Source organism: Megalobrama amblycephala, linkage group LG23 (genome assembly GCF_018812025.1).
Source record: "Megalobrama amblycephala isolate DHTTF-2021 linkage group LG23, ASM1881202v1, whole genome shotgun sequence".
NCBI classification, from domain to species: domain Eukaryota; kingdom Metazoa; phylum Chordata; class Actinopteri; order Cypriniformes; family Xenocyprididae; genus Megalobrama; species Megalobrama amblycephala.
Genome location: NC_063066.1, coordinates 8,144,479 through 8,161,466, shown reverse-complemented (window position 1 = coordinate 8,161,466; position 16,988 = coordinate 8,144,479). Strand labels below are relative to the sequence as shown.

General features: G+C 37.6%; 1 protein-coding gene across 3 annotated transcripts in view; it reads left to right on the top strand.

Annotated features, from left to right (window-relative positions):
* The window catches only part of fat1b (FAT atypical cadherin 1b), a 45,144-nt gene extending 28,420 nt beyond the window's left edge, over window positions 1–16,724 (top strand). The window contains exons 16-28 of one of the 3 annotated variants that reach the window (XM_048176664.1): window positions 1,056–1,193; window positions 1,334–1,477; window positions 1,621–1,809; window positions 6,098–6,899; window positions 7,099–7,230; window positions 9,327–9,478; window positions 10,198–10,660; window positions 11,245–11,398; window positions 11,500–11,610; window positions 11,690–12,291; window positions 12,881–13,000; window positions 13,914–13,965; window positions 15,123–15,255. In XM_048176664.1, the coding sequence (XP_048032621.1) occupies window positions 1,056–1,193; window positions 1,334–1,477; window positions 1,621–1,809; window positions 6,098–6,899; window positions 7,099–7,230; window positions 9,327–9,478; window positions 10,198–10,660; window positions 11,245–11,398; window positions 11,500–11,610; window positions 11,690–12,291; window positions 12,881–13,000; window positions 13,914–13,945 (3,039 nt within the window). In that variant the 3' untranslated portion in view covers window positions 13,946–13,965; window positions 15,123–15,255. Of the gene's footprint in view, window positions 1–1,055; window positions 1,194–1,333; window positions 1,478–1,620; window positions 1,810–6,097; window positions 6,900–7,098; window positions 7,231–9,326; window positions 9,479–10,197; window positions 10,661–11,244; window positions 11,399–11,499; window positions 11,611–11,689; window positions 12,292–12,880; window positions 13,001–13,166; window positions 13,214–13,913; window positions 13,966–15,122 lie in introns of all 3 variants that reach the window. The other 2 variants (XM_048176663.1, XM_048176662.1) reach the window with 2 other exon arrangements.
* Window positions 16,725–16,988: the final 264 nt, after the last annotated feature.

The following is a 16,988-nucleotide window of genomic DNA, read 5'->3' as shown; positions in this document are numbered from 1 at the left end:
GAAATCTGAGAGCTTTCTGTCCCTCCATAGACAGCCTACGCAATTGAAACTTTGACACTTTAAAAATTTCATAAAGCGATAAAACTAAAATAAAACTAAATCCTTATGAGTTGAGCGGTTTAGTCCAAATTTTCTGAAGAGACTCGATCGCTTTATATGATGAACTGATTTAATTTAGGCTTTTATTCACATATAAACATTCATCATCTCGCACATCTGTTGTGGTAAACGGAAGCTCAAGCATGTTTGCTTGATGTGTGAGAACCAATGAGGTTCATTCTCGTGTGTTACGCAGCACGTTTGAGCTTCTGCAAGAGGTTTGTTCTTGCTCTTCATTCAGGTTCGGTTGAGCTTCTGTTTATGTTCATTGATCAATGTTTATATGTGAATAAAAGCCTAAATTAAATCTGTTCATCAAATAAAGTGATCAAGTCTCTTCAGAAAATTTGGACTAAACCACTCAATTCATATGGATTAGTTTTACAATCTCTTTATGAACTTTTTGAAGCATCAAAGTGGTAGTTGCGCAGCTGTCTATGGAGGAACATAAAGCTCTCAGATTTCATCAAAAAGATCTTAATTTGGTTTCTGAAGATGAACGAAAGTCTTACTGGTTTCGAATGACATGAGGGTGAGTAATTAATGACAGAATTTTCACTTTGGGCGACCTAACCCTTTAAGGTACATAGGTAGTTATGTTTTAAGTTTCAGGTTCACTTTCACATCACAATATGATCTGTTTTACCAATCACAAAGCCTATTTACCTATTAACCACCCCAAACACACTAGCAACCATCTAGAAGTGCCCTGGTAACCACATACGTAGTAACATGCTAAAAATCACTCAGAATACCAAACGCATAACTGCATGACAACCACTCCAGACACCCTGGCATAGTGCCGGCATGTTTTGTGTGAGCAGTATGCATCAATCTAATTAAAATGATGAAATGGTATTTTGATTGTGTTGCTAAACCAATTTAGAAATATGTGGCATATATAGTTTATGTGAGATAAACAGATTTTCATCAAGTGTAATGATCCTTTTCCTTAGGTACTAGCAAATGATATTGATGGGCATTTAAACAACCAAATTCATTATTCCATTGAGAACAACAGCCAATCGTGTCCCTTCCTCATGGATGCAGTCAGTGGTGAACTTCGACTTGCCCATCAGTTGGACAGGGAAAAGGTAATGCTTTTTGAATAATCTTCCCCTTCACTACAGAAAGGTGGGCTTTGAAATGATATTCACAAGTCTTGATAACAGTGTTTCTAATTCCTTTGCAAAAGCCAAGGATGACTCCACCTTTTTCTTCTTGTTTAAATTAGGTAGCGAGTTACATGCTGACCGTGCTGGCCTCCGACAGTGGAAATCCCCCCAAGTCCGACAGCGCTGTAATCAACATTGCGGTGTCTGATGTGAATGATAATCCCCCTGTCTTCTCTCAGGCTAACTACAGTCTCGTCATCCAGGCAAGACCACGCTCTCCTGTAGAGTAGGGCAAATTAAATCCTACACATCTTTTCTTACTCCATGCCTGAGCTCTCAGTGAGAGGTGATGGTGTAATCTCTCAGGCCTGTTGGAATGATTCTGGTATTTTTCTCTCTTCGGTAGGAGAATCTGCCTTCAGGGGCCAGTGTGTTACAGCTCAATGTGACAGACAATGATTTCCCCCAAAATGGGCCCCCTTACTCCTTTAGTATTCTGAAGGGTGATGAGACAATCCCCTTCAGCATAGACCAGCAGGGTGTGGTAAAGACAGCTGGACCGCTGAGAAAAGGCCAACACATACTCCAAGTGCAGGTGAGAACTGAGCTTTGCTTTGTTCATTTGTTTGTTGTGTAGCAGTCCTTCAGGGGACTTTTAAAGCAGTGTTTCTCCAAATGGACTTCACACATGCCTGCTGTGGGTCCTTCACAAATAGCCAAAGGACTGGAAACCTCACTGATAGAGTGCAACGGTTCTGAGTTAGGCATGTTCTTGGGTCAACATATTTTGTTGATCATGGAACAACATTCCTGTCTAAAAATTTAAAGGTGCACTAGAACTTTTTTTAAAAAGATGTAATATAAGTCTAAGGTGTCCCCTGAATGTGTCTGAAGTTTCAGCTCAAAATACCCCATAGATTTTTTTTTTTATTAATTTTTTTAACTGCCTGTTTTGGGGCATAATTAGAAATGAGCCGATTCATGGTGTGTGGCCCTTTAAATCTCGTGCTCCGTGCCCCAAGAGCTCGTGCTTGCCTTAAACAACATAAAAAAAGTTCAAACAGCTAATATAACCCTCAAAATGGATCTTTACAAAGTGTTCGTCATGCAGCATGTCTAATCGCGTAAGTACAGTGTTTATTTTGATGTTTACATTGATTCTGAATGAGTTTGAGGCTATGCTGTGTGGCTAACGGCTAATGCTACACTGTTGGAGAGATTTATAAAGAATGAAGTTGTGTTTATGCATTATACAGACTGCAAGTGTTTAAAAAATGAAAATAGTGACGGCTCTTGTCTCTGTGAATACAGTAAGAAACGATTTAACCACATTTAACAGTACATTAGCAACATGCTAACGAAACATTTAGAAAGACAATTCACAAATATCACTAAAAATATCATGATATCATGGATCATGTCAGTTATTATTGCTCCATCTGCCATTTTTTGCTATTGTCCTTGCTTGCTTACCTAGTCTGTTGATTCAGCTGTGCACATCCAGACGTTCTGCCCTTGTCTAATGCCTTTCATAATGTTGGGATCATGGGCTGGCATATGCAAATATTGGGGGCGTACACCCCGACTGTTACGTAACAGTCGTTGTTATGTTGAGATTCGCCTGTTCTTCGGAGGTCTTTTAAACAAATGAGATTTATATAAGAAGGAGGAAACAATGGAGTTTGAGACTCACTGTATGTCTTTTCCATGTACTGAACTCTTGTTATTTAACTATGCCGAGGTAAATTCAATTTTTGAATCTAGGGCACCTTTAATCATAACCATATCCCTACTTCTAAACATAACTCTATCCATACATTATCACTAAAATCAGAGGGAAATGATAGGTGAATAACACTAGGGCTGGACGATTATGGCCTAAAATCAAAACCTCGATTAATTGAACATTTTACCTCGATTACGATTAATGAACGATTATTTTATTTCTGATTTTTTTTTTTTTTTTTTGCCCTCATAGTTCACTGACAAGGTTTGTACAGTAAATAGCCTATGATTGACTATTAAGGTGGGATATTTTTTTTCCTGTTGAAAGAGTGATCTGACATCATAGCTCACTATCAGCAGTTATTTTATCTATGGTTTGTAACATTTCTTACAGGTTTCTGCTCGTTGTAAATCAGATAAAGATAAATTAGCACAGTACCAGTAGTGATTGCGTGTGTGAATTAGTCATACCGTCTCTCTATTAATTGTGAAGCTGTGGGTTGTAAATAGTTCCTTCAAAAGTAGAAAAAAATAGATGCTATAACTTTTGAGTTTCTAAGCTATTTTAGTGATAAATCACAGGACAGCGCTGACGACAAGTTTCTGCGTTCCTCTGTGTGCGCGCGATCTTCACGTTTTGCGCAGCTGTTTGTATGAGTGTTCGTGCCACATGCAGCTGCGCGAGCGCGGCATAGATATATCTATGCGAGCGCGGTAGCTCGATATAATAATACACATCCGATCGTCTAATCGCTTGAATGTCCAAACCATAAAACAAATACAACTGACAAAGTTTAGTCAAGACGCAAGGCTCACCGCTCACGCGCCATCACTATGTGTTGAACCGGCGTTCACCTCCGTGTTTTGCTTTTATGCCACTGACTGGACTGGGCGGAGTCACGTGGCTACACACGCAGTTATGTTTTTAAGGGGGAAGTATTAACAGGATTAAAAAACCGAAATAACCGACACGGGAAAATTACGTCGGTTAGAGGTTCTGAATTTCGGTTTCGATTACTTTTCGATTAATCGCCCAGCCCTAAATAACACTGATGTTGAAGCACTTAACCGTTGTTGTAAACCCAAACTTGACATAAACTGTAAACTTGTCCCTCAAATCTGATTGGTTGATTGGATTATTGTTCCAGGATCAACAAAGATGTGGAACATAACAGGTTTGGCAACCCAATAATTTAAAGCAAAAAAAAAGTGTCTAAATCAGAAAAAATATAAGGTAAAAGGTACTTAAAGGCGCTGTAAGTATTATTTGAACAATGCTGTTGGACAGTTTTGATATTTGAAATCAACCCAAACAAACCCACCCCTCTCTTCATTGATCTGCCTCCAAAACTCATACTCCAATCCTAACCACCCTGCTCTGAGTCAGTCTCGAACCCCCGCCTGATTGACGCTGGCGAATGCACTATCAATGACGCTAAACACCACATTCTCTAGTGATTGTCAGTGTGCAGTAGTTTAAAGGTGCTACAGAGGATCTTTTCGTTGACTGAGAAACCAAAGACTGTTAGTGAGTTTTTTAAATGAGCACATGTGTAAGAACAACCCCCCTCCTTCACAGCTCATTTCGAGGGAATGCCTCCCAAAACTCGTGCACGAGTATTGGAACACGAGTGTTTACCACCGGCATTCGCTGTGTCGTGTTAGTGGATTCATTATGTCGGACTCACCGCAGGTAACTCATAATCTGCAGTTGTTACTCCTGTCTCCTGACAAAAACATTGCATGCGGTGCCTGTGGAGTGTGGAAAGTTACTGGAGCGTGCAGCCGCGCACGTCTTTCACAAGGAACATCATGGCAGTGATTGACAAGCCAGAGGGCCAATCGCGTAAACGATTGGCTGATGTTTTTAAGGCCCTACCTCGTGCACAGATGATGTATATTAACATTATTCCTTTCAGTGCACCTAATAAATAGTCTTTTATCAGTTAGTAAAGACAGTTTCAAGTAATATTGCAAAAATGTATAAAACAAAACATCCTCTGTAGCACCTTTAACAGCAAAACTCTCACTATCTGGCCACTGTTAAACACGCAATGCAAGTGGATGTGTTTATTACAGCTGACACGCAACAAAAGCAGCCTCCGCATCTGTTTTCAGGCCTTAGCTCTCTCCAGCACTGGAAAGCTTTTCTAATATAAACGCGGGTCCTAAAGCGCTTGCCCAGGCATAAACCTTCATTCCAGTGATATTCTTTTGAGCTCTTTTGTATTTTGTCCCATTTCTCGTTCTGCTGTTTTTTTTTTTTTTATTATTATTATTTTCAAATCTCCCTCTTGCTCGTTCTCTCTCCTCGACCGTCATACGCCCCCCAATGCTGATTGGTTAGACGTTTGTTGTTGGTATTGGCCGAATAACTTCCAAACAGTGTTTTTGAAATACTACTGGCTCAGAGTTGGACAAACCATGCATGATCAGAAGGTGATAGCCTGATTTGTAGGCTGAGCATTATGTATGTAAACCTAAAAATACATTTGGTATTGAATCAAAAACCTGCATAATTCCTTTATTGCTACCACCTGTTAGTGGAAGATTTCATTGTGTTGTATGATGCAGACATTCTTAAAGATTCATGTGTTGAATGTTCCCTCTTGTGTTGAACAAGAGCCATAGCAGGCAAGTGAAAACACTTTTACTGCCTTCCGATCAAAATAGCCTGGGACAGAATTTGCTTACATTAAACATGTCATTTTATAATAAATTATAGACACATTTATATTTAATTTATATTATTATGTCACATTTTACATTATATTTACACTACCGTTCGAAAAGTGTGGGTCAGTAAGACCAAAATTAGATATTTTAGATTGTAATAATATTTCACAATATTTTTACTGTGTTTTTGATCAAATAAATGCAGCCTTGGTGAGAAGAGACTTCTTTCAATAACATTATAAAACCTTACTGACCCCAAGCAGTAGTTTGAATGGTAGTGTATATATTTTACATGTTTTCATTTAATATTATTCAGTTCTTAAAAGATTAGTTGATGTATGTTCAAATTTGAATAAAATGACCATATTAAAAGTTTCATGGAATATTGAACTATATGTATGTATAGGTTATGTATAAAAGTTATTGTAAACTGTTACCATAGTTTCAAATTTAAAATGAAAATGGTCTGTATCTGATTTCAGGTGTCTGACAATGGAAGTCCCCCACTGAAATCAGTCACATCTGTCAGTGTTCTTGTAGTACAGGCGAGTGTGTTTCCTCCATCTGTGTTTTCTCTGGATGTTTTCATCATGATCTTGGAAGATGAGTATTTAGGAGGCATGCTAGGCAAGGTCCACGTCACAGATCAAGATGAATATGACACGCTCACATTCAGTCTGGAGCCACAGTCACAAAACTTGTTCTTTGTCATCGGCACGGATGGCAGATTGTTGGCCCGTGGAGGCTTGGACGTGGGTTATTACCAGCTTAATGTCTCAGTCAGTGACGGCCGTTTCTCAGCCTTAGCCAATGTCACAGTGAATGTGCTGCGAGTCACAGAGCAGATGCTGGACAGTTCTCTTTCTGTGGGCTTTGCTGGCATCGCTGCAGAGGATTTTATCCAGGACCACTGGAAAAGCTTCCAAAAAGCTGTCCGGAGTGTAGCCGGAGTCCGCAGGGGCGCCATGCGGTTGATCAGTCTGCAGCCTGCGGAAACTGACGACGGCTTGGATGTTCTTCTGTTCTTTGAGAAACTAGGACGAGGCGCCAGCGCGCTGGAAGCCCTCTCTCAGAAGCTCAACTCTTCCAAAGCAGCCATCAAAGAGATGACAGGACTACAAGTAGTGAGGGTTTTGAATAGCCAGTGCTCAATCTCTGAGTGTCCCGGTAGTATGTGTAGACAAGTAGTCTTGCTTAACCAGACCAGCATGGCCACATACAGCACTGCCCGAGTCAGCTATGTCACGCCCAAACACAACATAACAGCCAAATGCCTGTGCACAGGTATGCAATGTGACTGGTATAAACTGTTATTTTAATTTCTTATTTTATTTTATTTTCACTATTGTTCTATCAATATCAATATTATTATTATTATTTGTTATTAATATTATTATTATGTAAATTGAGGATTTGACAATATGTAAAACAATAATGTCAATACAGTAAAGTAATTTGAATTTTAATCTCTTAACTTTTTCAGACAGTAAGTGCCTGAAGCATGAAACCACCTGTGTAAACAACCCATGTCCAGAGGGCTATGAGTGTGTGCCAGGCTTTGGAAAAGACAAACATAGCTGCATATGCACAGGTGGTGCCAAAGTCAAATGCTTAGGTAACAGTGAATTCATTTCCTCATCAAATAAGACTGTGTCATCTTAAGGACCGATCGCAGGTGCAGATTAAATTGTTTCCTGCTCACTTAATTAATAATCATTTGCAAGCGTTTAGTGTGTAGTGTAAACACACATTCATTAAATACAATAACACAGGGTTAATGTTCAGCTATTTGCAGATTTAATCATTAGGTGGAGCAGTGTTTACACGCGCAATTTAACACAAGGGTATGTTTTCATAATGTGGAGAATGGCAGCTTCTCTTGAGTGTGATCTATGAGGTGTTTAACAGTAAATTAACTACAAGATAACAGAAGTGAATTTCTTCAGAGAAATGGGTATCCTCCATTATATCCTTAATGAGAATGTCTTAACAGATTTAATTATCTCTTGACTCCCACAACCTCTTGTGTTATACTTCTTTTGTTAGAGTCAAGAGAGAATTTTGTAATTAAAAAAATTACAATGATAACTTAAAGGATTAGTCAACTTTTAAATACACTTTTCCTGATAAATTTACTCACCCCCATGTCATCCAAGATGTTCATGTCTTTATTTCGTCAGTCGAAAAGAAATGAAGGTTTTTGAGGAAAACATTCCAGGATTTTTCTCCTTACAGTGGATTTCAATGGCTACCAACAGGTTGAAGGTCAAAATTACAGTTTCAGTGCAGCTTCAAGGGCTTTAAACGTTACCAGATGAGTTATAAGGGTCTTATCTAGCGAATCGATCGGTCATTTTTGAAACAAATACAACCGTTTATGCTTTATAAACACAAAATATCGCCTTGAACGTACTTCCCATTCTTCAAAACGCTTACGCTGAATGTTCTACGCCTTTCCTATTCTACTTACGGAAAAAAACGAAACTGGCGCCGCGTTCGTTCCGTAAGTAGAATAGGAAAGGCGTAGAACATTCAGCGTAAGCGTTATGAAGAATGCGGAAGCAAAAAGTACGCTCAAGGCGATATTTTGTTTATAAAGCATAAACTTTTGTTTTTTTTTCGAAAATGACCGATCGATTCGCTAGATAAGACCCTTATTACTCATCTGGTATTGTTTAAAGCCCTTGAAGCTGCACTGAAACTGTAATTTTGACCTTCAATCTGTTGGTAGCCGTTGAAATCCACTGTAAGGAGAAAAATCCTGGAATGTTTTCCTCAAAAACCTTCATTTCTTTTCGACTGACGAAAGAAAGACATGAACATCTTGGATGACATGGGGGTGAGTAAATTTATCAGGAAAAGTGTATTTAAAAGTGGACTAATCCTTTAAATGTCTGCCAAAATACCATTTATCTTGTAAAACTATACTATATTAAAATGGGATATTCTTAAAATCTTCAAAATATTTGTGTAATATTGTTATTTTTATGATAGAATCAATAACTGTAGTTCTGTCATGACAACTCTTGGGAGATTGGTATGGTAATAGAGATTGGCATGGTAATGGATATGGCAGTGTTAATGTATCTGGTCTTGGCGGAATAGATCTGCTACGCTGCTGCAGAGCAAGTACAGAGTCTTGCTACTGCCAATACATTCACAGACATTGTTGTGAGCATGTAAGACATGCTGCTGCTGCACATGTAACACGTGAATTACAGTAACCCCCGTAGCAGATCTATACAGGTAGAGCTGCAGTTCATTGGCTGCTGATGCAACAGCAACCAATCAGCTGTGCTATGTAGATAATGACGTGATCGCTACCAAATGAATTCAAGACCTATCAGCCTGTGCATTCAAGAGTTTTATGCCAGAACTAGGTAATAATGCAACCAAATGCAAAACTCAGTAACTGTACATTAACCTCACAACTATGCTCAGATTCAAAGAAAGCCAAGTGTGAAAACTTTTGCTGTAGTTTTGCCTTTGTAGGGCAGAATTATATTGTAGTTGAAACATTTTAGTATGGGTATTCTGTGCATGACATTTTCTATAATTTTCCATAGCTTAAAATGATTTAGTAAGACATTTATTATTCCAGAGGTTTGTAAAATGGACACAAGCAACCATGATCCAAACTTAAATGTCATTTGTATTTATTTTAATTAATGTGCTACTAACTTTATTTTCTCTTTTTCTCTATGTTGTAAGGAGGATCTTCAATGACATTTAGTGAGAGCAGCTATATTAAATATCACTTGCGTGAAAGCACAAGAGAAGTGAAGTTCACGCTCAAGTTAAAAACTCTCTCAAGAGAAGGAACAGTAATGCTTGCCGGAGGAACAGGCCACATCATTCTAGAGGTATAAAAGAGTATTAAATCACTGCTTGTTTTCATATGCTTAATTTGAAAACAATTACATAAATGTATACATAAACCCTAATCGAACCAGTTGTCCCTAGAGAAGTTTAAAAAAAGGGTAACACTTAACAATAAGTTCTTATTTGTTAACATTAGTTAATGCATTAGCCAACAATGAGCAATATACTTTTAAAAGCATTTATTAATTAAAAATATTTAGTGCATTAATTAATGTTAACAGATACAACTTTTGAACTTTGTCTAATGTTGTTAACTAATGAAACCTTACTGTAAAATGTTAATAAAACAACTTAAACCAACCTAAGTCTAGTTCACCCAAAAATTTAAATTCTATTATTATTTTCTCACCCTTATGTTGTTCCATGTTGTTATATACACATTTATTACTTCTGATAAACACAAAAGTATATATATTAAAGAATGTTGGTCACTAAAACGTTTTGGTTCCCATTGACTTCCATGTATGTAAAAAGGTTCAGTGGAAGCCAATAGGAACTAAATCTAGATTAGTTTAAAGTAGAAATTATGACTATTATTTCATGTCAGGCTTTACAGGGTTAATGATGGTTTTAGAGCGATTTTGCACACTGGCCAGGCTGAAAGACTAGCTAAACAATTTTAAACCAGTGAAGACTAGCAAACCAACTTACCAACTTAACCAACATAATTTTCTTAATACTGACTGTATGTGTTCCCCAGATAGTTGGAGGCAGACTGCAGTTCCTGTTTGACTGCGGCTGGGGTCTCGCTACAGTTTCTGTGCACAGTGTCTTGGTAAATGATGGACAGTGGCACATGGCAGAGCTTGAAGTGAAGGGTAACCATGCCAGGTTGGTTCTGGATCAGCTCCATTCTGCTTCAGGCATCGCGCCTGGTCCCCTCCACTGCCTCAACCTGGGCGAACAGGTGGTCCTGGGTGGACACGCTCAACGTCTCATTTCCAGACTCAGGCGCAATCTGCCTGTATCAAACAGCCTACAGGGCTGCATGGACTCTGTGCTGTTTAATGGACAGAGGCTGTCCTTGGACTCAAATGATCCATTAGGGGTTGCCATTGAGGACATGGTGGGAGTGTCTCCTGGCTGTGTCTTCTTCCCATTTCCAGACTGCTCCAGTAATCCCTGCCTCAACGGAGGGAGCTGCGTAATGAGGCAGAGTGGAGGTAGACTGAACCCCACATACTGTAGATTAATGAAAAGATCAATGTGACTTTATATTCCTTTTCACAATGTGACTCTTTTTTAAGTCTCATTGTGAGATATTAAGTCACATTGTGAGTGTTTGGGGTCAGTAAGATTTACTTTTATTCAGGAAGGATGCTTAAATTGAGCAAAAATACACTAAAGACATTTACAATGTTACAAAAGATTTTTATCCGTCATCACAGGAATAAATAACATTTTAAAATATATTAAAATAGTAAACCATTTATTTCAATTGTAATAATATTTCACAATATTAATGTTTTAACTTTTTTTTTTTGGACCAAATTTTGACTTGGTGAGCAAAAAACATTCAAAAATCTTACTGACTCCAAACTTTTGAATGGTAGTGTAGTCGCAATTGTGACTTTATATTTTACAATGTAACTATGTTTTTTATTTTTTTAGATATTTCTTACATTTTATTTTTTAATCTGATGATATATGGTTTCTAACCCCACTGTAGATGATAAATCCGTAACTGACCTCCATATTATATGTATAACTAGTTTATGGCATTGCTGAGTCATTGATTTTCTCCCAGGTTATGTCTGTAAATGCAGTACGTCATTCTCTGGGACTCACTGTGAGGTCAAGATCAGTCCTTGTGACTCCAACCCCTGCTTGTATGGAGGAACCTGTATCCAGAATAACCTGGACTACTACTGTAAATGCAGGGGCCAGTACTCAGGACAAAGGTACTGCACTTTCAATGTACTGTACAAGTGAAATGTTGACTATAAAAATCTGTCAGTGGGACAAAACTACTGTATGCCCAAAACTCTCTGTATGACCACAGGTGTCAGATAGGTCCTTACTGCAAGGAGAATCCATGCCAAAATGGTGGACAGTGTATAGACAGTCTTGATGGACCCATTTGTGAGTGTGAGTCGGGATTCAAAGGAGAAAGGTCTGTTGTTATTATCAACCTCTTGAACATATTGTAGGACTTTCCTTAAGAATGTTTGACAGAGCATTTTGTTTTTTAGGTGCATGATCGATGTTGACGAGTGTGTGGACAGGCCTTGCTTCAATGATGGCCGTTGTGTCAACACACATGGATCTTTTAACTGTTCTTGCTTGGTGGGATTCAGCGGGAGACTGTGTGAGATAGACACAGAAGTGAGGAACCAACTGATATCTTCATCCTGGAACTCTTGGATTGGAGCACTGGTCGCAATCCTGGCCTTCCTAACGGCCATCTTTGTTTTGATGTTGCTTGTCTTAATAGTGTGGAAAGGAACCCGCAAAGCTGGCAAGAGAAATAAAGACTTTGATATGTACAAAGATGTTGATTCTTACATTCAGAGGTCCAATGTATACAGCCAAGCTCGAAAAGAATCCTGCCCGGACACCCCGCCGCAGGTCCCAGTGCGACCTATCTCCTACACACCCAGCATTCCCGGAGAATGTCGAAACAACCGAGGCTCCGTGCCTGAGCTCAGTAGCTTTATGCCAGATTCGCTCTTTGGTCTGAGGAAGACTGTGGCTGTGTGCAGTGTTGCCCCTAACCTACCACATCACAAAGCATCCCATTCACACTCGGAAAAGGATTCCATACAGCAATCGGATTGGGATGAGGAGTATGATGGTTAGTGCAATCTGAAGCCTCAGTTGGAGGCCTTTAAAGTCATTAAATCTAAAAAAATGTTTTAGTAATATTGGGGTATTTTTTAAAATGAATGTGCCCTTGTAATCTTTGATCAAAACATCTCCCCTATGTTGACATATTTACTGGTGCGAGGGCTGGACAACCTGTCATTCACAGCAAGAGCTAACCACATGATCCATTGATCCAATAAATTCCTGATGGACAAAATCAAGTCCCGCCCTTCTTTTTTTCTTGTCCAAGAAGCCGTTTCATTCAGATATGCGTCGTAGGGAAGAAAAGTCTATAGCAACTACCATTTATGCCGACTTAAAGGATGCCCTTAGTAAAAAGCAAGTACTATTTATTTAGCTGGTCATGTGATCACATGTGGCCTCCATGTAGATTATCAGCATTTATTTTTATTTATTATTTAAGATTTGTTTTAGGTGTAAAACTCATTACCGAGTGCACCTTTAAACACACTGTAGCTGTATTTTTCTTTAGATTAATTCATGAATAGTTTAGCAGTTTCTTACGGCCTTTGCAGAATTGCTCTTTACTTTTTTTTTCTTTGTATTCATTCTTCCAGAAAAAGTCCTAGACTTGACTTCCTGTTTAGCAGTTGAGGACGACAGTGTTTCCTTTTGTCATGACAATAGAGGGCAGCGGTCCACGTGTTCCCTCCAATCAGATGCCATGGATGACAACAGTAAGTTGCACAATCCAAAAATTTCAAGTTTGAAACTGTATACTTTAGACTTTTTTCAAATCTGACAAAAATAGGTATTTTTGCATAGACAGTCTATTTTTTATATTGTGCACCGGTGTATTAACTTGCAACATCTTTGCATCTTTGCTGTGTCTAATGAATTCAGCCCCCATATGGATTAAATCTGAGCACAGATTCTGAACAGACTGCAGTGTAAGTGTTGTGCATGCAACACAGTCATTGATTTATTAGAATTAGAGTATTAGTCATCAATTCCTATTTCCCTTTGGAGTAGAATGTGTTTAGTTTATACTATCGTTCAAAGTTTTGGGGTCAAATTTTTTTTTTTTTTAGAAAATAAATTAATTGTTTTATTAAATTGATCAAAAGTGACAGTAAAAACATTTATAATTTACAAAATATTTCTATTTAAAATAAATGCTGTTCTTTTGATCTTTCTATTCATCAAATAATCCTGAAAAAACACAGATATCTGGAGTCATGGCTGCTGAAAATTCAGCTTTGCATCAAAGGAATAAATTATATTTTAATATATATTACAATAGAAAACAGTTAGATTAAATTGTAATAATATTTCACAATATTACTGTTTTTTGATCACATAAATGCAGTCTTGTGATTATAAAAGACTTCTTTACAAATATTACCGACCCACAAAGTTTTGAACAGCAGTGTAATATTAATTTGGTGATATAATATTCTAACTGTTTTTGTCATCATTTTTAGTGACTTTACAGAACACGTAGTTACCGAACACCATCATCAGAATCAGATTTTGGCTATATCAACATGCCTTCTATGTTTAGTGCACATGGTCTTTTGTAGTTTTATGTAAGTAAAGAATTGTAAAATAAGATTTAATGACTGATGTTTTATTCTTTACTTTTACAAGCCTCCAAAGTGATACACCCTGTCAAAACATAGATTGACATGGTGAGAAAAAGGTAGATATATAGTATATGTTATATCTCACATCATGTTGGTGGTTTCATATTTATCATCATTCTTTCTGTTTGTCTAACTCACTTCAGATTATTGATTTACTCACTGTTAAGCACTGACCAACTTCATTGCATGGACATTTTAAGAGATCAGTTTTGCTGTTTGTATAATTCAAACTCTTAAAATGTAAAAATGTCCTTTTCTTTTTCTTTGACATGTCAAGAAAACATTCTCGTGAGCTTTGGTACTTTGAGAATGAAGTGTTTTGTTGTTGTTTATCAAACCCTTCGTGCATGCTCCATTGCTTTAGCAAGCTTGGTTACACTGAACAACTGTGTGAATTTGATAGGTTCTTGTGACTTGCCTATAACAAGTTCTGCTCTAACAGACTGACATCGATCTCAGGGGTACTTTGATGTTTAATCTTCTTTAACTCGGAGAAGTTATAACAAGCTCTTTTAAACCAGTGTGCTCAGATCTTTCTCACTGTCTAAGATTAATGAGCATCAGAACTATCAAAGCATGCCATATTCTGAAGATACATGCATTTTACTGAAATGTGTCTGTTGTGGAGCTGCATGCAGCTGTGAGACTGTGCATGATTTGATGATATACACTACCATTCAAAAGATTGGGGTCAGAAAGGTTTATTCATCAAGGATGCCTTAAATTAATCAAACGTGTCATAATGTTACAAAAGATTTCTATTTCAAATAAACTTTCTATTCATCACAGAATCCTGAAAAAATATTAAGAAATATAACTTTTTTCAACAATGATGATAACAAGAAATGTTTCTTAAGCACCAAATTAGACTCGTGAAGGATCGTTTGACACAATGGCTGCTGAAAATTCAGCTTTGCCATCACATTTTAAAATACACTGAAACAGAAAACAGTGATTTTAAATTGTAATAATAATACACAATATTACTGTTTATATTTGATCAAATAAATGCAGCCTTGGTGAGCAGAAGAGACTTCTTTCAAAATCATTAAAAAATCCAACCGACCCCAAACTTTTTAATGGTAGTAGTCGTGCATGAATATTTACAGTATAGTGATCTGTTTTAATCTGTTTACCAATACCTACATTATTATGATTTGAAGAAATTTTTCATCTCCGATAAATGTGTTAAACTATCTTGGTTTTCTAACAGGCTATTACTGGGATACCTCAGATTGGCTGCAGAATATCTACTCTCCTGGGATCCAAGGTTTTCTCCAGTATGAATTTGTGCAGATGTCCATGCACACCGCTCCAGATGTTCTTGACATGGACTATCTTACTGCTGACGATGACATTGAGAACTTCCTGCCAATTCCAGCTCTCCCTCTTAATACAGACATGCCTGCAGTTCCAGAGTACGGCCAGCATGACAGACCAGAGCTCCATCAAGTTATTTGCCCAACAGCAAGGTCTAACTCCATGTTTCCTAGTCAAAATCACAGCCATGGCTACCCACAGTTCATTGAAACAACCTTTGGGATGCCTCAGGGCCAACATATAGGACCTGCTGAGATTTCTGATTCCTTGGAAAGTTCTTTGTGAGCAACAAACTTGGAAAATACCTTATTCAGACTTGCCAGCAAGTGGTCAGAAATTCGAATGTACGGTTAGTGACCGTGAAAAACTTGTGGAAGCTGTGGTTGGTAACACCACCAGAGACTGAGGTGTGACTGTGATGGGTTTATGTGCTCTGATTTGAAACCACCATTAGTCTCTCATGCAGAATCATCTGTCTTTATTCCTCAAGTCAAATCTTGAATGGTAGGATATGTCACTGTTACGTGCAATCCTAGATTTACTTTAAAGGTGCACTCAGTATTTTTTTGAGGAAAAAAAGAAATTCCGCTGGGAACATGACAGTGGTCTCGGACTTTATACTCTCACCTAGTGTATTAGTTTTTTAGTTATCAATGCCATCATAGTCAAATGTGCTTTTCATAGCCAGCCATGATTTATTCTGCAAGTGAAAATGTCCAAATCAGGGAGTTAATAAGATAAACTGAGTAGTATTTTGCAGGTCATGTGATCTCAGCATGGTGGCCCCCAAGAAAGGACTCTCTTCATGTAGAATAAAACAGTTTTAGGCCTCTGATATGATTTATCTTAACTTCATGTGAGTGTATATGATTTTAAACATATATTTTTATAGTGCTATGCATTCATTTTGTGTATATTTTGAAGAAAGGAAAAGAGTGCACCTTGAAATAATTGTGAATAAGTGTGTAATTTCTGTGCCACTAGCATCACCAAACAGAATTGCAGAATCACACTGCCCCCTTCTGCCATTGTTTTGGACAGACATATAGAGTATTCCAATCCCAAATTCATGCCATGGGTTTAGCCATATTGAAGTATTTAACTTCAAAAATGTCACACTTCAGCTTTAATTAAATACACACTTTCTTGTTCCATTGCTGACATGAATTGACATGAAAAGAAATGTTGTTATTGAAGTTATATGGTTAGCGTGATATTTGTACAGTTGTGAAGTTTGCTCAAATTTGAAAATAAATTTCAGGTTTTAAGTTTTAATCCCTAAGGTATTTAATTGCTGAGGTTTGTCAATAACCGGTGCCCAGCAAGAGGTATCATATTAAAAGTTAAAAAAAAAAAAAAGATGAAAAAGAAAATTTGTCTTCTCAGAAACTTTTTTTTTTAAACAATAGACATGTATGGTCTGTCAAATGTATATTATGTTCCCCTTGCTGACTCTTTGAAATGTTCTGTATACAAAAATGTATAAAAAATATTTTTTAAGACATAATACATTCTGTCTCATTTTTTCTTTCATAGTGTTTTTGTTTTGTTGGTTGTTTCAAGACTGTAAAGGACCTGAAGGTCTCTGTAACAAGTAGTATACACATCAATCAGTAGCTCTGCGTTCATACAGTATGGTGAGTAAAAAAAAAAAAAATACTAAAAATCACATCTGAGGATGACAGGATGTCATTTATACTTACTGTCCTCCTGCTGCTTCAGCCTCTATATTGCAATCTAACAGTGTCATTAGGGGACT